A 20,892-nucleotide genomic window follows, 5' to 3' on the forward strand; every position below is an offset into this window, starting at 1 on the left:
TTTAAGAAGCTCCTAAAAACTTGGTTGTTCTAAAGTCGCAACCCCAGGTCTAGCTGTGTGCACTGTGCTGCCAAAAGCGCCGAGAGATCCCTGCTGGGATGATTCGTTTGCGCGATACAAGTCTTAAAAATAAAAATTAATAAATAAATAAATAAAAATCACCCAAGCTGAGCCTCTTGGGTTGTACCATAAATACCTCAGAGCGTACAGCGTTTTATTTCAATTGCTCTTTTGATGGCGAAGAGAAGTGTGGCATGTGTATGGGGGGACCTTAACCCCCGCTGTTAAAACATAATTATGAACAGATTTATTTTAATGAATAATTGTAGACCTATTACTCCATAGGCAGTCACACCCATAGATCCAAACACTTCTGGGATCCTTTATAGTTTTTAGGTCTTACCTATGCAGCAAACATGCGCTACATAGAAGGAGACCTTTAGCCATCGGTCCCCTTTTTCACCCACAACAGTGCATGCGTTCCATTGCCTTCAATGACAACGCATGCACTTGTGGCTATTCACTTGCGGGTGCGAGCGCCGCCATATGGTAGCAATTATCGCTCCCGCAAGTGAACCGCGCAGGCCACCCTCCTCCTCCCTGCTGCCGCGCGAGCTTGTGCTTCTTTTAAAGCGTTATCACGGGGTAAGTGTTAACTGCCTGATACCGTTTTCTATTTATTTACTTTCAGCCCGAATACACAGTTGCTGGGCTGCTGTGCAACATGGTTAAATAAATCCATTGCTAAAGGTAATGCTTCTCTTTCAAGCTACACCCATTGCCATTGCCAATGTTTGTTTTCTGTTGATGCTCCTCTTTCACATGCCCTTGTTTTGTTCATACCGAGAACGTATCAAGTTCCAAATGAAAAACACCTCAACACAGCGTTTTCTGTAAGCTCTAAGATGCTGTATGTTGATTGGCTATTCCATTCCAATCTTGCATTGAAACCAAAAATGTTTGACCCATGTGACGCATTTTATATTTTTATGTCTTTTTGTTTTGTTTTTGTTCTCCACAGCTTGCTTGCGCTCGGGGTATGACTGCGGCTTTAACGGTCATGCCCTGGGGCCAGGCAGGACATGTCTCCCGGTCTGGCTGACGCGGAGGAATGTTGAATATTTACAGCACGGGCTGATTGGCTCCAGAGAAGGCAGTCTCTGGAGTGGACTCCCCACATAAACCCACACCACATGGGCACCAGCACGTGAGCCACCTGCAGATACAATTACACCCCACGGCAAACAGCACTTTCTATCGCTGCTCCGAGCAGGGTCTTAAGGCACCAACATCTGCCACAGCCTGGCCGCTGGGCGGTCTGGCCTGACTGAGCAATCGGATTACGAATACTCTCAAACCCCTTACGAGACATTTATTCGGTTTGATCCAGCCAAAAATATACTGCAGATGCAGTGTGCATGCTGCACAGGGAGGGCATGCCTGCTGCCGGCGACACTGCCGCAGAGCGATTTATTTAAGTGCGACACGCAGCAGCATCTAGGCGCTAAATAAGAGTCCAGGCAAAGCATAAACATTTTGTTATAAAGGAACTAACAGAGATTTTTCTAGTTCTCGAGTCAGTATGCTGCCGAGGGCTGGCGCTGCATCGGAAAATAAAGAAAACCACTAAACGGGACAGATTTCAAGATGTTTTGATAGGCAAGAAGTTGTGGGCCGAAAATAAGGACATGAGGTGGGCGGCACATTATTACACTTTTAACAGCTCTTCTATGCATAGCATAGTTACAAGAATTCGTGGGCATGCAAGAGAAACTCGCCAGGCCCATACGGTTTGCTCATCTCCTGCAGGCTTGAGACATGCCATGCACTTTCTAGATTTACTCTTCCGTGCCCATATTCAACGCCTAGCCCAGGGCGCTTTTCAAATCATGTGCCATTTTGTCACAACGGCTCAGGCACGGCGAGGGTCTGAGGCCTTCCCTGCACTTCCTGTGAAGAATATCGCGATATTACCCCCACCATGCACATACTGTTCATTATGAATACGTTTTTTTGCGCTTCTCAAGCTGAAATTGGTTACTGTATAGTTCGTCATTTTACCACTTCTTTCTCTCTAATGAGAAAACAATTTCTACAGTGTGCGTAGAATGCAGTTTAAAAAAGTTCGCAGCCATTACAGCCCCTCTCAGATCTCAGATATTGGGTAGGACTCTGTGGCATTCAATGCTGGCAGCTGGAGGCCGTGTTTAGTGCTTGGGCCCTTCACGAGGATGCCAGCTAATGTCACTTTTTTCTGCGTGCTTCCGTTTCCCCTCGCTGCCCACAAACCAACAGTGCTGAACAAGGACGTTCTCGTGAATCATAAACATAATGTTGCATCAGCAAACAAAGAAATGGCAGAAAAAATCTACCATCCTTGACTTCGTGAACAGCGGAATAAAGGTCTGACTCCTGTGTCCGTTATTTGCGCAGTAAACCCCTCAACAGGTGCACACTCCCCATACTGCAATACCCCCTTGCACAGCAGACGGTAACATAGCAATGGCAGTATGTTTCCTAATGCAGGCAAGGACCACAGGCCTGCTAACACAGGTTTATGTAGCAAAATACAGCCATAAGTGGGGTGCACTGGGCCCCTCGCACCACCGGGCCTCGGTGCCGCTGTACCTGCCGCACCAACGCCCCTGTGCACTGACCGAACTGCTCGACTTAACACCTAGATGACCCGTGGACAGCCTGAAAAGCTCAATAATCTGATAGGAATATATCGACCAAAATATGTTCATGCGTATTGAAAACACTCTTTTACTGGAGAGGCCTCGCAGTACGCAGACTCGGAAAAGGACGATACATAGGCCTGGGCACCGTAATAAAAGTGCCCTCATTAGTGAATTACACCGCTAAAACATTGGCCTACATTTGGAAGTCGCGGGCAGTTTTTAACTTGTAATCACATGCAGTAGAGATTTTGGGCATGTTGTGGGAGAGTACATGTATGGGTGCTTGCTGCAGGCAAGGGTTGTGGTAGTATCAAGGGAACCAACAGACCCTCCAGACTAATAAGCATTAGCATAGCCAATAGGTCCCGCCTTTGGGACCTTATAAGTGTTTAGTTATCCAGCTGAATATCCTTGGTGCAACAACATCAACTGTTGCATGCCTAAACACTTACAAGGTCCCAAAAGCGAGACCTTTTGCTTATGCCAATGCTTGTTCTTGGATGGAATGGATAAGGCCACATGATGCATATAGGTCAACTGCTGATCCAGTAGCGTGTTTTAGAAGATGCGGGGGGGCGGGGCAGCTAGTCAAATCATTGTTACGTTACGTTGGCTATGTCAAATGCTTTACTGTATTTATTATGTTTTTTTTCATACTCTAGTTTGTGTCCTACACAAATTTGTCTGTTCTTGGGCACAGTGCCCTTCTACTATGGATTTCAATGTCAATTACTGAAGCCTGTGTGTGCACCAATGGTGGAACCTGCAGCTTCCTGCTTGAACGAATTTAACCCACGTATGTAGGATGCTGACATTTTTCAAAAATAAATGCATCTAACGATTTGATGAAGTATTTCTTAAGGTATCGTTATCCAAGTCACGGTTTTCAACTTGCCATTTTGATACGTATAGAAGATTTTTTCGTTACCAATGCAGGAATTTGGTTTTTGGACACAGAGAAATGCCTAAGTGGATTGTGTACTCAGAAACGGTAGAGCCATTTAATAGTTGCAAATTTTGTTAAGGAACTAATCTTCCATAAAAAGTAGTGACCTGCAGGCTGCTTATCTTTTTCCGTTGCATCACGCAGTAACACCTGCACAAGCAGGCGACACTAAATCCAAGCAGAGCCAATCGCCGTAACTGCAGCGTCGTCTGCAGCTTTGCTATTGGACTACATAAAGTGGGCGTACCTCCCTGCTTAAAAGACGGGGCTGTAGCACAGCACAACAGTAAAAGCACAGGACGTCACACACGCAGAAGCGGCGAGATTGTTTTCCATGTGCCGGCAAAACACGTAACTGTGTCCCTTGCTCCTGTTCCCTCCCTCGGATACACTGGAGCATCCCTCACCTCTCACTGTTGTTGACAATAACGCCGCCACCTTCCGAGTGGTTTCTGTTGACCGCCATGTCTGCCAACTGTCAGAGACTAGTGCCGTAGTCCAATGCGCACCAATCACATTGTGAAGATGTAAATAAAAGGTCTGGCAAATCACAGAGCGCGTTGCTACAAGACGCGCCCAGTTAGAGGATTGGCGAAAGAGGACGTGGCCAACCACAAAATAGACCCATTACGTGCTTAACTGAATAAACTAAAACAAGCCTTGCATGCATTAGGTTTCACCAATGTGATACAGTATAGGTCTTTCAGGTTGAAGAAAGCCGCATAAGGAAGACGCAATTACAAAAAAAATGGTCATGCAAGACAAAGCAAATACTGAACCCCTGTTTAGGCTAGAGAAGAGAGTGGAAATTCCAGCAATTTACTAACTGCAGCAGGAAGAGGATGGCCATGGACACACATCTAACAAAGATGTGGACATGAAGGTATTGAGGGACATAAAGCAAAATAGAAAGGACGCACCAGCTTTGCATTGGTGAAAGTGAGAACCGGCAAAGCAGGATGAAGGACAGTGGGAAGAGTGGTAGGATAGGGGCATAGGGATAGTTTGAAATACTTGCAAGGAGATACTATGACTAAATTGAGGGAGGCAGTGTCTGGCATAGGTCTAGAACACAGTGGTAGGGTTGACATGGGAACCCTAACAGAATGGGGACACGCAGCATCAGGGCAGTAACGCCTGCACCTGCAGAAATAAGAGGATGGGAAGCAAGAGAATAAAACACATGCAGATTAGCATGGTCTTGGACTGCCGGCCACCTCCCCCCTTGAACACCGACTGAATTACCCAATTCAACCAGTCAACACATGGGGGTCTTTGGAAGTCAAGGGGGGGTACGGGGCCCCCCCCCTGGCCGTATTTATTAAAATATAAAAACAAATCAAAAATTTTAATCAAATAAACATTTCTGACAATTATTAAAATGCACACTTTTCAGAATATTAGATTGACATCCGTTTCGACATGGTATGATGGGCTAACCTTAACAAATAGCTAATACAGCGTGTCTCCTAACGTAATCTAATCATCCTGAAAATTAAACTGCATTCTAATATTTCCAATACTTTTTAATAACTTTTTAATAACTTTAATAAAGGCCTACGGCAAGGTCGCCAACCGGTGTCAGATCCTTTTACAGCTGCGCTCTCACGTTGAAGATGCGCATGCGCAACCCAGGGCACGTTTCACCCACGTGCGCTCCCGGAACTCCATTTAACCATAACAGGAGGGCCCAGACACTCGCGCACCTTAGTGACGTCATAGTGTTGTGAGGGGTGGCTACCAGCCTGAGGAAAGCGTAGACTCCCTCCCCCGCACCCTTTACAACGGGATATCATATCCTGCCCCTGAAGTTCTGAGAGAGACCAATGGCCCCTCCCGCGGGCGGCCCCTTTCGTGAATGGGTCCGCCCCCCCGTAAGGACCTTAAAATGCTGCTCACCGATTAATGACCTTACCGCCAGACACACATAATAAATACGACATTGCTATTCTAAAAGGAAAAAAGGCCTAAGGAGAAAATTGTTAATACACAGCAAAGCACAAAACATATACATATACAGATACTCCTGTAAGCGGGAAAAAGGCCTAAGGAGAGAATTAGTTAAATATCATGGCACTGCACAAAATATTTACTTCTGTTCTACCTTCCAGTAGACGGGAACTTCAAGGCCTACTGGATCAAACCCCCTAAACCTATAGTCTGGCACATTGACCAACCTGATTCTCACCATTTGCCAGGCCCCAAGGTCTGCTAACAAGGGATGGAGGGTGGGGAAAATTACACGGCCCCACGGCGGGGCGAGGAGCGAGCCTGGGAGCGCGGGCACAAAGAGGCCGCTTCCCGCGCTCCCCAGGCTCTTAACCCCTTCGCCGCCGCGACCCCGCCCCCTCGCCCCGGAAGCACACCAGTACCTCCGGGGCGAGGGGGCGGGGAACGCGGCCCCGAAGGGGACGGGTTGTGGGAGGGACCGGGCCCCGCCATGCTTGCGTGGGGGCCTATTGGCCCCCCCTTGTATCATGGTCTTGGACTGCCGGCCACCTCCCCCCTTGAACACCGACTGAATTACCCAATTCAACCAGTCAACACATGGGGGTCTTTGGAAGTCAAGGGGGGGTACGGGGCCCCCCCCCTGGCCGTATTTATTAAAATATAAAAACAAATCAAAAATTTTAATCAAATAAACATTTCTGACAATTATTAAAATGCACACTTTTCAGAATATTAGATTGACATCCGTTTCGACATGGTATGATGGGCTAACCTTAACAAATAGCTAATACAGCGTGTCTCCTAACGTAATCTAATCATCCTGAAAATTAAACTGCATTCTAATATTTCCAATACTTTTTAATAACTTTTTAATAACTTTAATAAAGGCCTACGGCAAGGTCGCCAACCGGTGTCAGATCCTTTTACAGCTGCGCTCTCACGTTGAAGATGCGCATGCGCAACCCAGGGCACGTTTCACCCACGTGCGCTCCCGGAACTCCATTTAACCATAACAGGAGGGCCCAGACACTCGCGCACCTTAGTGACGTCATAGTGTTGTGAGGGGTGGCTACCAGCCTGAGGAAAGCGTAGACTCCCTCCCCCGCACCCTTTACAACGGGATATCATATCCTGCCCCTGAAGTTCTGAGAGAGACCAATGGCCCCTCCCGCGGGCGGCCCCTTTCGTGAATGGGTCCGCCCCCCCGTAAGGACCTTAAAATGCTGCTCACCGATTAATGACCTTACCGCCACAGGCCAGGTAGTTTACCGACTATCTGGCCCCCCCCAACCGCCTACACTGAAAGGTCATAACTTCCTAATCCAAACCCCTCTACCCCAGCTATTTTGTTCCCTACCCCCATGACATCCCTGACTCTGTCCACTGGACCCCCCACCCTGTGAGTAGAGCCTCTAATAAACGTCAACTCCTCATTATCAGCCGACTGTTAGTCTACTTGGTCCTGATATGACCCCTTGTGGGATATTCTGTCATTAAAGTGTCCTGATATGACCCCTTGTGGGATATTCTGTCATTAAAGTGTAGGAAATAGTTTCTCCAACCAAGTGTAGATCCTCTTTATCGAGTGATTCTTCACCGAGTGACTCCGTGCACTCGCTTAATTCCCCCCCCCCCTTTTACGTGCAGCCGGGGGAAAACGCAGCCCCCCCCATGGTGCAATCTGGGTCCTATCATCGTTACCCCATGTCCTAAAATGAACGAGGGTGTGGGGGCATGCCTCTCGAGGGTCCCTGCAGATGCTGTGACCGGGGCTATCCTGGTACTCCCATCCTACTCTTCCCACTGACCTACTGTACAGTCTGCTAACCATCCACACCCAGCCACTACGCTCTGGAAGTGTTTAAGTGTATGGTACTACTTTTACCCCACTTCATGAACCGGGGAACTGAGGCGTTGCATAGGCCTATCAATCCTGGGGTTGCCGAAGCTAGGAATGTACACCCTTGTGTACTATCCCATCTCTACCGTTGTCACTTACCATTCGGTGATCTATGCATATCATGCTGACACTGGTGGCCCTGCGTGCACAGGCGCCGTTACTGTAGGTATACATTTTCCTGTTACGGCAAATACTGCCATTTTTGTGAAACCACATCCTGCTACATTACTGCCGCCAGCCCAATATACGGGCTTACACACCGAAACAATCCACTCTGTGTTGGCACCTCTTGTGTCTTTTGATTGCTCGCCCATCCCACTTGCGTTGTTGTTTGCCATCTTGTACCTGACGTCAGCATCCCTTGGGCTGTCCACCTGTAGCAGCTGTTGTGATGCGGAGCACTCCAGATATCCACCATGGACCCGGCCATACATAAATGAAACAGATAAACACAAACCATTAGTGTTTCTGGCGATAACTGCAGTACATGTGCTAGTCTTACATTGCCATCCCTTGCCACGTTTGAGATACGATTAGCGTCAGATGCATACTCCTTAATACTTCCGACTAAGTGCTGAGCATAGCTCAGTTTGGGTTCCCTTGTAGCGTGACTGTATTAGTGTTACGAGGAGTGCCCTGTACAATGGCCTTCCTTAACAAACACTACCCAGTGTGCAGTGCAGTGACACAAAGCATGGAGTCCCCAGTGCATACCATAACGCCCTCATGACCCCTTAAGGATAATTAGGATCTCAGCTCAAAAGGAACAGTCCGTTTGTAATAGCACCCACCCAAACATAACTTGATGGGATATACGTATTCTAAGTCTCGCACCCCTCGTGCCTGACTGTTGGCTTGGACCGTAACGCGTAATATAACCCAGGGGCTACCACAAACTATATATATTATTCTTAAGGTACCTGACTGAGCATCATTCCCTTAACCAGTTGCAGTAACCGGTGGCCCTCCAACTGCCACACATGATTTTCCACAATTCATAGTATACCGCCACCTATTCATGATGCAACATTAGTTTCAACCGCTCAGGGTTTAATGTGTTACCGTTCATTAACCCATTCTGCTTCCCCCAATTCAGCCCTGTTCCTATACACATCTGTCTGCCCCTCCTGCCCCTACAGGAGCTCCATCAGTATCAGAGATGGGATTTAGGCATGGGCACGATCTTCCACTTTAGATTAACTCTACAATAGTGAGTCCTTTGCGTGCTCTAAGGCCTCTGAGTAAATTACCTGAAACTAACAGGCCTACTATGGAATGGCTATTTCCTGGCTAACATCTGGTACGGCTGACTTATTTAAGCAATAAAACAGGGGAGGAAGAATTAAGTGCGAAATGCTGTTAAGTAAACACGCAAGTGCACCCAGGTGACCCAGAACTAGTATTGTCAATATTCCTGATGGATGTATCCCCTACGTAGCCCCTTTACCATGGTACCGTTGGTAAGTAGCCTTACCTCGGTTGGGGTGTCAAAGGTTTTCTTCCACTGTAACCAGGCTTACATCGCATTGTGACGGCTAACCTGTGCTACACCTTTGATAGATCTGGCTAGATCAATGTTTAACGCATTTAGCGCCCTCTACAGAGCATCTCAATGAACAGGAGTACCACTATAAATCAACTGTAAGTGATGTAGGCAAAACAGGGTTCTTTGCCTCGTAATTTCCTAAAGGGACCCGAGGAAAGTGTTCAGAATACATACCTATATACACATCTATATCCACCCGGTGTGGTAGTACTTTACTTTCCTCACTCGTGAGAATTTTTAGACTGGTAAAACCAGCTGCTTTTCCTCCCTAGCCGCTTGAGCCTGACGGCTGCCAACCACATCTACCCCTAGGGTGGCTTTCTGATAAGGTTGTCCTTAATCTACCGTCAATAAGGGTCGCCTAGACTGGTGCAGTGAGCCCCTTATAATGTCAAACTTACTCTCTCCCACTATGCTCACATAATCTGGCTCCCTGATCTGGCCAGATCAATGTTTAAGGCCTTCTGAACCACCACAGCTACCACTAGGATAGCTTGTCTAATAAGGTTGACTTTAACCTACCATCAATGAAGGGTCGTTTGGGCCGGTGCAATGTCCCCCCAAAGTAGTGAACAGCACCTCAGATGTTGATTACCTTCACAATCGCTAGCAAACATTAGTCATACCAGCAAAATAAATCTGTGAGGTGCAATATTAGACCTCAAAAATTCATACAGATGGTTGGCAACTAAACCAGAATCAAGGACTATCAGAGACTTGCGCAGGGAAGTTATTTGTGATTTGTGCAGAGCACTATTTGATTTCAAAAGAACATCTATGTTAATTGTACCATTGATGGGTCAGTTGCCAAGCACAACATTAGGAGTTTGCACTTCGGTCCCACTGCAATTGGCAACTTAATACTAGGTGAGGTTCAATGTAAACGTTTAACACAAGCCAAAAGTTGCAAGCAAAATATATCTTGTCCAATTCATAAAACATGTAAAAATCCTTGCCAGCAGGATTATCATCCTGTATGGCTGTGGCTCTCTGATCTAAAGGAATTCACAATTACACGCGTGCATACAGCATGCCACAGTCACCGGTTTCCAAGAGTACTCCTGGGAAACCGTTGATGTGAGCAATTTCCCTCGAGTTGGGGGCCATTTAGTACAAGTTTGATTGGGCTCTTGTGAGGAGTTAAATATGCTGTAATCAGTTTTAGGTTTGAAAAGCCTAGGCCATGGCTAGATGGGCAGTCTGAGCAAGGACACAGGCGTGGTAGTGCCAGTGCCAAAACGTCTGCATAACTCTGGATCTTTGGGAAGGAAGATTCGAACACAGGATCTGCCTTGGTTACTCGACAAGGAAGACATCTATGGGGAGCATGATCTAGGTGTCAGGGAAATCAACTTGAAACACATCCCTCAAGTACTGAAGATCCACATGAAACTGTGATGTATATATATTTCCTACCACTCGCATTGCACATCATGGTCTCTGAGCAACAGTATTTACCCCCCAAAAAGTAGATGGGTAAAATGGAGTTTCTGTGATCCGGTACACATTCTGAAATCTCCACAGACAGGACACACAAAGGATGCTCACCATTTATCAACTACAATCAAACTGAGACACTGCTGTTGTACACCTAAACTACTTTCCCCAGAAGCATAAAGTTCAGCCAGTGAAGTGACAAGCAAGACAGATAACTGGCAGGGGTCAGCGTGCTGCATTATCTTCCTTCAGAATGCATGTGTTTGATGCATCAAAATTAACATACTGTGTTACCCTCACTGTGTAAGCGGCCAACACTGACACACACCTTGGTGGAAACAAAAGCATACTTTCTTTTTGCTTTCCTGATTTCAAAGTTTACAGTGCATATACCCATACATATTACTGAAACAGGAAAACAATGTTCCACAACGAAAATCACACACTTTTTAAGTTACTTCCGCTGTAGGATCGTTCTGTTTATTAGGACATATTATCTGCTCCCAGTAGTGTTCAAAGAAGCATCTATTCTATTGCGTTGGCAATCTTTAATCCTATGTAACACAGGATTATATTTAGGCTTGTAGCTTATTTCCTGATTTGGCCTCAAACCCTGGCGTCGGACATGTAAATGGCATGTGCCTCGACGGCGGTGCATTGTACAACCAGCCCTTTTCATTCAGAAACCATGTCCACTACCCTAAAAGCATGTACCCATTGAATTTTGACAATGAAAGCAACAGTATCCCTACTGGCTCGTCCTCAATTCCGCTGTGGACTTCATGTTAAAATTCCACATGTTTTTGAGTGGCTAAGAAACCGTAGCAGCCATTAAATTAAGCGCCTGCGACAATGATTCTTGGCGATGTTCTCCAGCTTTACAAATAGCCTGGTTATAAATGGCATTTATCAAACCAACCGCTTAAAGTAATGGATACACAACCATTAGCCATATACCAGGTCCGCCTATGTGCGTGAGCGCTGTGCAATTTGTTACATGCCTTAAGCGCCTAATCTTTCCCTGTGGTCTCCCATCCAAGCACTATACCAAGACTGTGAGCCAAGACTATACCAGGTCCGCCTATGTGCATGAGCGCTGTGCAATTTGTTACATGCCTTAAGCGCCTAATCTTTCCCTGTGGTCTCCCATCCAAGCACTATACCAGGACTGTGAGCCAAGACTATACCAGGTCCGCCTATGTGCGTGAGCGCTGTGCAATTTGTTACATGCCTTAAGCGCCTAATCTTTCCCTGTGGTCTCCCATCCAAGCACTACCAGACCCGACCCTGCTTCGCTTCAGACATTGAGCGTTCCCAACTGTAGGCTGTTTGCTCCCTTCCCGTTCGTTTCCTAAGATAAAAAAGGGGGGGGGTGAGGCACCGCACACAGCCCAGAATGAGACAGGAAATAAATGGAACAAAAGCGCTCTGCCCCATATCACAGTAAATGTGAAAATAGTCATAGTTCCAAACAGATGAGTTAGAGACCAGCAAAGGAAGCCACATGTTTTCGAGCGCCCCAACTACACCTATGACCCCCCCACCCACGGCCTCGACGAGACCTGCTGATCAGTGCTTAAAATTGGAATACTTTCTTCAATCATGAGCGCATTGCCTTGTTTTAGTACAATTTACAACCGTTTTGTAACCAGGGGCATAACGCACCCAATACCTGCAGTTAGCGTTCAAACCACGCACCTTTCCCCACAGAGCTTAACCCCTGCTCCCTCGAATGGCACACCAAAGCAACAAATGCCCCGGTCACCAAGAAAATGCCCCCCACTTGTTGGTCAGCAATCTGGCTAGCGTACATTCACCTGATATTGCTTTGTGCGCCTCGTGAGTTTTCCTCGTCATCCCGCTGTTCCAGCGACCGCTGCTACCATCGCGCTGTTCCAGACGCTGTCCCAGGGCTCACCGACCGTCCCGCTGTTTCCCAGGGCAGTTCCCACGCACGATGACCACACCAGCCGCACTGATCTCCGCCATTCCTTCACGTTGTCCTGTGGTCCGATCCCGTCGCTGTTCGCCTTCCTAGAACCCGCGTCGTCTCCTCTGTCCTGCACCCGATCCTCCTAAAAAGAAAGAGAGAGAAAATTACACGGCCCCACGGCGGGGCGAGGAGCGAGCCTGGGAGCGCGGGCACAAAGAGGCCGCTTCCCGCGCTCCCCAGGCTCTTAACCCCTTCGCCGCCGCGACCCCGCCCCCTCGCCCCGGAAGCACACCAGTACCTCCGGGGCGAGGGGGCGGGGAACGCGGCCCCGAAGGGGACGGGTTGTGGGAGGGACCGGGCCCCGCCATGCTTGCGTGGGGGCCTATTGGCCCCCCCTTGTATGTGCAGCGTATAAACGTGTGGGAGGTCAGAGAATCCTGGAACAGAGGGAGATTAGGTGACTGAACAATGCCACAAAGGAAGAGACAGGTGTTGTTGCTCGAAAGAAGCAAAATCGACACACTGGCAAAATAGCTCAGTAGGTTAAGGCTCGCCGCTGATGACTGGTGTGATCGCTCAGCCCTCCACAGGGCTTGGTCGCCCCACTCACTGCTGCCGCTCCTGCCTGCCTTTGCCGCCTCCTGCCTGCAGATTCCTTCGCTCGCTGCCCGCTGCTCCTGGGAATTTCCCGCATCTCCTGGGAATTTCCTGCTGCAACTGGGAATTTCCCGCTGCCCGCTGCTTCTTGGAATTTCCCGCCACTGCCTCCCTGCGGCCCCGCCCCCCTGTGATTCCATTCGCCGCCCCGCTCCCGCCACCCAGCTGCTCCTCCCTCCCGGCTCCTTACTTATGACGCCCCCAGAGCGACCGCGCAGCGCACGCGCGCAGCGGGAGCACCGATTGAGCGCCGAAGGTACGCCAAAGGTAAGCCCGTCTGCGCCCGTCCGCGCCTGGCCCGCGCCCCGCGCCAGGACCCCTGGCCCTCCACGCCGAGGCAAGACGACCCGACTGACCTACGACGCCGCCACTCTCAACGCACTCAATGCCGGCCGGACCCACGCCTGCTGCCGAGCCACCCCGAGACGCACCCACGGACCCTTCACCTGCTGCACCTGCAAGTTCACCTGCCTCCGAACCTGCCCCGCACCCGCCAAGACAAACACCAGCAGCAACCACCTCAAGTGCATCCTGATCAACACCCGCTCCGTCCACAGACATGCCGTGGAACTCTGGAACCTCCTCGACGCTACATCACCGGACGTCGCCTTCCTCACGGAAACCTGGATGAACGCCTCCTCTGCACCCGACATCGCCATCGCCATCCCGGACGGGTACAAGATCATCAGGAGGGACCGCATCAACCAGACCGGAGGTGGCATCGCCATCGTCCACAGGAACACCATCCGCATCACGACCGACGCCAACGACTCCTTCGCCGCAGCCGAACATCTCCACTTCCAGATTCACACTGACCCTAAGACGACCCTCAGAGGCACCCTCGTCTACAGACCCCCGGGACCACGCACACAATTCAGCGAAGACATCACAGACTCCATCAGCCCGCACGCCCTCCCCTCCACCGACTACATCCTCCTCGGGGACCTCAACTTCCACTTGGAGAACAACAAGGACCACAACACCACCGCCCTGCTGGAAAACCTTGCCAACCTCTGACTCAAGCAACTGGTCAACACCCCCACCCACTATGCCGGCCACACGCTTGATCCCGTCTTCTCTTCCAGCAAGTACATCACCTTCAGCCACGCCACCGGACTCCACTGGACCGACCACAGCTGCGTCCACTTCAGCTTCAAAAGATCCACGACCCACCACCACCTCACAGGAATTGGAGCAAGATCACCGCAGACCAGCTCACCACCTCCCTCAGCCAGAGCCCACCCGCCAACACAACGGACCCCAACGAAGCAGCCCGCACCTTCACACAGTGGCTGACCCCCTGCGCCGACGACCTCGCGCCACTAAAGAACCCTCCCAGCAGACCCAGAAGCAAGAAGGCATCCTGGTTCACCGACGACCTCAAGGACTCCAAGAAGACCTGCCGCACCCTCGAGAAAGCCTGGCTCCTCGACCGGACCACCGACAACATGACCGCCCTCAAACACGCTACCCGCAAGCACCACCAGCTCATCCGCACCACCAAGAAGAAATCCCTGAAGGAACGACTGGACAACAACGCCCACGACAGCAAAGAGCTCTTCACTATCGTCAAGGAGTTCTCCAACCCCAGCACCGGCACCAACGACATCACTCCATCACAAGACCTCTGCGACTCCCTCGCCTCGTTCTTCCACCGCAAGATCGCCGACATCCACAACAGCTTCGGCGCCCCACCACCCAACCGTCGAACCAACGCCCCCCACCGCCACCCTTCGCACCTGGACCACGGTGACCACCGAAGACACAGCCCGCACGATGAACACCATCCACTCGACCGACCCCTGCCCACACCACGTCTTCAACAAGGCCGACTCCACCATCGCACCCCAACTCCGGAACATCATCAACGCCTCCTTCAACACCACCACCTTCCCGGAGAGCTGGAAGCACGCCGAGATCAGCGCCCTCCTGAAGAAACCTACAGCGGACCACACCGATCTCAAAAACGTCCGCCCCATCTCGCTCCTCCCTTTTCCTGCTAAAGTCATCGAGAAGATCGTCAACAGACAGCTGACCGCCTTCCTCGAGACGAACGGATCCCTCGACCCCTCGCAGTCCGGCTTCAGAACCAACCACAGCACCGAGACCGCCCTCATCGCAGCCACCGTCGACATACGGACCCTGCTCGACAAGGGGGAAACAGTGGCCCTCATCCTCTTGGACCTCTCCGCTGCGTTCGACACGGTCTGCCACCGCACCCTAGTGCAGCGCCTCAGCAACATCGGTATCCAAGAGAAGGCACTGGAGTGGATCATCTCGTTCCTCGCCGGAAGAACACAAAGAGTCCGCCTCCCCCCGTTTCGCTCCGAGGCAACCAAAGTCATCTGCGGCGTCCCGCAAGGATCTTCACTCAGCCCCACCCTCTTCAACATCTACATGAAACCTCTCGCAGCCATCGCACGCCAGCACAACCTCAACATCATCTCTTACGCCGACGACACCCAGCTGATCCTCTCCCTCACCAGAGACCCCGACACCGCCAGAACCTGCCTACACGAAGGGATGAAAGACGTCGCCGAGTGGATGAAGGACAGCCGCCTGAAATTGAACTCGGACAAGACGGAAGTCCTCATCCTGGGGTCTTCGCCCTCCACCTGGGACGACTCCTGGTGGCCCCCAGCCCTGGGCACCACACCCAAGCCAACCGACCACGCACGCAACCTGGGCTTCATCCTGGACCCCTCCCTCTTGATGACCAGACAAGTCAACGCCGTCTCCTCATCGTGCTTCAACACCCTGCGTATGCTTCGCAAGATCTTCCGCTGGATCCCGACCGAGACCAGGAAGACTGTCACCCAGGCACTCGTCACCAGCCGACTGGACTACGGAAACGCCCTCTACGCCGGAACCACAGCCAAGCTACAGAAAAGACTCCAGCGCATCCAGAACGCCTCCGCCCGACTCATCCTGGATGTCCCCCGACGCAGCCACATCTCCAGCCACCTGAGGAACCTGCACTGGCTCCCCATCGACAAGAGGATCACGTTCCGGCTCCTCACCCACGCACACAAGTCTCTCCACGACCTGGGCCCCAAGTACCTCAACGACCGCCTGACCTTCTACACGCCCACCCGCCAGCTACGGTCCACCAGCCTCGCCCTCGCAGCCGTACCATGCATCCGAAGAGCCACCGCCGGAGGAAGATCCTTCTCTTACCTGGCTGCCAAGACTTGGAACTCCCTCCCCATCCACCTTCGGCTGACCCAGGACCATCTCGCCTTCAGGAAACAACTCAAGACCTGGCTGTTCGAGCAGTAGCATACCCCTCCCCCCAAGCGCCTTGAGACCCTCCCGGGTGAGTAGTGCGCTATACAAATGGCATGATTGATTGATTGATTGATAGATCAGCAGTTTCCATAACCAAAATTAGTTTCCATCTTCCTGACTGGCTGAGCATGCCAGGTCTCACAGCTCTGAAGCTGCTCACCAGTGTTACGGTAATTACTAATGGAAAGGAGCAATACAAAGGAATTCATACTGTATAGTGACAAATTTGAGCTTGCGGTTATGTTAGATGCAGGAGGGCACACTAAAATGGCTACATGCCCAACAGACTAAGCACATATTAAAACCTCTTGTCCTTGAGAGGATTTCTCAGGTCCCGGGCATCGGGTGAATCAAATGCCACGCCCCTGTGTAATGTAACTGGTGCTCGCGTAAAATACTCCAATACCTTCCGGTCGAGTTCACTCTATATTAAACTGCAAAACAAGAATGTGGTAAGAGTGAATGATTGTATGTCCTGACAGGCGGTCATATTAGAGTCAGGCTGTATGAGCACAATGAAGATAATTTATTATAAAAGAGCTGGCGTGAAACTGACCAGTTTGTATGAGGGGCGGGAGTGCTTTAAGAGCTGTCAGATATTCATGCAAGACGGGTGCAGGCAAAACATAAGAAAATTAAAGTTCAGCTTCAAAAGCAGATGGAAACCGTAACTGGGCCTTGGGAAACTGATAAGAGCAAACATGCAATGGAAGACAGAAATAGCATGCTACAGCCAATACAAATGGAAAAGAAGTAAGTGACAAGCACTGGAACCAATGGAAAGCAAGGGGGCGTGATGGAAGCACCTTTTTATGATATATTTTAACAATAGATTTCACAAGTACAGCGCAAGCGCTGTACAATCAAAACCTAAAAATATGCATTAGGCTAATATGCGCATTTGTGCAATACTAAAAGAGTAGGCTGCTGAAATGAATGTGGAGTGGTTCTATAAGAAGGACTAATGACGGGCATGGTTACTGTTTTAGCTCAACATAACTTAAAAAAAAATCTTTGCAGCCCTTTATGTTGTTATTTTATTGGCCAAACGCTACACTTTTTCTTATAGGATCACCCCTGTAGCTCAGAAAGATTTTGTTTGAGGCAGGCCCAGCTCCAGGAATGTTCATCTGGATAGGCCAATGGTGCATTCAGGTGGGCCACTGCTGGCCCAATTTTTGGTCATTCTGGAGGGAGCCTATGAGCACTAGATTATATCATATTTACTTCCAAACAGGCACCACAATACAAACTGTAGATTATGTGTATATACACAGCATATAGAGGGTGCAGTAGTGGTAAATTGAGCTAAGGTTCGGTTTAGGGGTGGGTAGTGGTACAGGGATGTAAGCATTGTGTAGTCTTAGTTGTATCTGTTGTAGTCTTAGTTTGCTTCTATCAAATTATTTAGACAAACACCGAATACCAATGATTTCTCCTCACCTGTCTTTTGATGCCGAGCACCGGGACACTCACTGAGCAGCCTTGTGCTATGCAAAAGGCACTCATTCAATGATTTGTGAGTTTAAAATGTAGGACTGGAAACTATGTCCATGATTACATGGAGGTAATTTGTCATCCTATCCACGGGCAAAAGCTTTTGGTACCTCCAGAGTTGCCCGGGAGAAAGTTTACTAAACGGAATGGAGCCTAGACAGAACTTCTGGAATTGTGAATGAAATCACCAACTCTCCAGGCTGCAATCCTAATGTCCTTTGAACAGGTGTTTGGGGACGCCGTATCATGGGGAACTATTAAAATCACAGGTGCACAATCTCAAACAACTGAGTCAGCGGAGTAAGGAAGATATGCAAGAGCAGGTTAATGTAACAGAAATTTACAAGAACTGGTGGCAAAGCAGAGACTTACAAAGTGAAAATGTGTAGAAGAAAATCCTCAAGATCAAACGTTGAGGGTCCAAAAGCAGTGAGTGAACCTAGAGTAACAGCAGTCTACCTACAAATACCTCCTATCCCAAGAGATACAGAATGCCATTTAATCATAATCTCAAGATGAGGCCCTTCAACAAGATGTCACCTTTCATCCCAGACAGAATAGAAGCTGGTTGCGGGCAGCGTAGCACACGGTCATCTGACTTATGGTAGCTCTCTCTGGGTTAATCTCTCATTTAGTCTACTAGTGCAACTGCACAAAACACTTTGTAGTGTTACCAGTTATAGATTAGAGCCAACAGCAACTCATCAGCACAAGCATCAGGTCTGCAACTGGCTTGTAGTTCATCCTAAATCAACTTTAAAGTGTTTGCCTCTTTCACAAGAGTTGGTTGACAGTTAATGCAGAAGATCAAACCCTATAGCCCTAAGCAGCAGCAACCACCCCCAATATAACATTGCATACAATTGGTGACCACTAATAATGCATTAAAATGATCTGTGCATTTCCATCAATCAATGTCCCAAAAAACTGATTAAAACTTGTCTGTTCTACTTATGACAGTATGTTAAAATTTTCATTGATAAATTACATTTTCTTTTTTTAATTTACATTTGAGAGCTGTGTCCCAGAGCAACTTAATTCTGCATATTTCTACAGGGGGTATAGCTTAGAATAGAACGTGCAGGGGTGTAACCAGGCCTCTGCAGCCTTTCGGTGCAGGGGGGTCCCAACCCTCGAGGGTGCCCCTCAAGCCTTCAGAGGGCCCCAGTCATCCCATGGCCAATGAATATCTTTGAGATATGGGCAGCTCAAGGGCCCCTCATCACATTCTGCAAGGGCGACCCATCATTTTAGGATACGCCATTGGGAATGCTCAGGCTCCATCAGGGTCCAGGCGATCCCACCACACCAATCTGCCCACTCCACTGCAGTCTTAAGAAAGGTGCACGGAGTACCAGTAGCGACTGCTAGTGAATGGGGGTGGTGGGGCAGAGGGGGTAGCGAAGGGGGGGGATACAAAAATCAAATAAAATGACTTACCTGAATTCCGCAGGCCGCCGCCTCTCCTTGGTCATTTTCTCCACGCCGCAACAGGAAGCACTCAGACTCCCAGAATCACTTGGCCAATCACAACACTGCGGTGGTCCTTAGGCGCATGGGAATGTTCTTCCATGCCCTGGCTGTCAGGTGCTAGAAAGAGCGTCGGGTGCTGTTGGTTCGGCGGCCCGGAGGCCTTTCTGCGAGGAACAGGGAAGCAGATCAGAGGTACCTGGTCGATTAGTGGAAGGTCAGGCGTTTGGTGATGTTTGCTGGGCCTTCCTTGAGTAGGTTTTGTAAGCGTGGGTCAGCATCTTGAACTGAATTTCTTCTGTATCAGGAGCCAGTGTAGTTTCCAAAGGTGGGGTGTGATGGGGTCCTTTTGGGGAGGTCGAGGATGAGTCTTGCCACTGTTTTTTGTATTGTCTGAAGCAGTGCTTAATTTGAGCCAGTGGTTTCTGGTGCTCAGCCCGCCACTTAATCATCAAAACCAGTGCTTTTCATGAGCACCAGTTAAGGACACACTCATTTATGGTAGGCACAGGGAGATTAAGTGATTTGTCCAGAATCACAGGCTGTTGAGCTGATGCCAAAACTCAAACCTGGATCCCCAGCTCCAAAGTCAGCAGCTCTGGCCATTACACGCCACATCATCTCTCCACTTTCATGGTTAGTAGTTGGTTCTGTTTTAGGCGGCGCTAACAGGAGAAATGGGCTGGTGCCAGCTTCCTCCTGATGAGAGCCCCAGCACTTATTTGTATTACAAATTAACCACTGGTCTGAAGACTCTTAAGGTGGTCTGCCATGATTCCTACGTAGAGTGTGTTTCCATAGTCTAGCCAGCTGTTGACAAGGGCCTGTGTGACGGTCCTTCTGATGTTGACTGGGAGGCACTGGAAGATCATGCGGAGTGTGTGGAAGCAGGCAGATGAGATTGCGTTGATCTTCCTTTCCATGGATAGCGTGCTGTCCGGGATGATGCAGAGGTTTCAGACATGGTCTGTCAGGGCCAGGGGTGGGCAGAGTTCCGCGGGCCACAATGTGTCGTTCCAGGACGAGGCATTGTTCCCAAAGATGAAGACTTCTGTCTTGTCCGTGTTGAATTTGAGACAGTTGTCAATCATCCATTGGGCAACGTTCAACATGCAAGTGTGGAAGTTGACTCTGGTGGTAGAGGGGTCTTCTGTCAGCGAGATGATGTGCTGGGGTCATCGGCATAGGAGATGAGGTTTAGTCCATGTGATATGACGGTGCAGGGCGGGGGGTCATGTAGGTGTTGAAGAGTGTGGGGCTGAGGGCAAATCCTCGGGGAACTCTGCAGACAATCTTCTGAGGGTCTGAGGTGAACGGTGGCACCGTCGGGGGGGGGGGGGGGAGTTCATGTAGGTGTTGAAGAGGGTGGGGCTGAAGGATGATCCTTGGGGAACTCTGCAGACGATCTTCTTAGGCTTTGAGGTGAACGGTGGGAGACAAATCCTCTGAGTTCTTCTGGAGAGGAATGATGCGATCCATTTGAGGTTGTTTCCCTCGATCCTGAACTGGTGGAGACTGTTCATCAGGGTGTGATGGGAGACTGTCTCAAAAGCGGTTGACAAGTCCAAGAGGATGAGGGCTGCTGTT

The 20,892-nt window shown here is 49.6% G+C and overlaps 1 protein-coding gene across 2 annotated transcripts in view; it reads right to left on the reverse strand.

The window, feature by feature from the left end:
- WBP2 (WW domain binding protein 2) overlaps positions 1 to 4,149 on the reverse strand; it is a 201,195-nt gene extending 197,046 nt beyond the window's left edge. For both annotated transcript variants that reach the window (XM_078654555.1, XM_078654554.1), the window contains exon 1: positions 4,035 to 4,149. In XM_078654555.1, coding sequence (XP_078510681.1) covers positions 4,035 to 4,093 — 59 coding nt within the window. In that variant the 5' untranslated portion in view covers positions 4,094 to 4,149. The remainder of the gene's footprint in view (positions 1 to 4,034) is intronic.
- Between the last annotated feature and the right edge of the window lie 16,743 nt (positions 4,150 to 20,892).

This window comes from Lissotriton helveticus, chromosome 7, assembly GCF_964261635.1.
Source record: "Lissotriton helveticus chromosome 7, aLisHel1.1, whole genome shotgun sequence".
In the NCBI taxonomy this organism is placed as follows: Eukaryota; Metazoa; Chordata; class Amphibia; order Caudata; family Salamandridae; genus Lissotriton; species Lissotriton helveticus.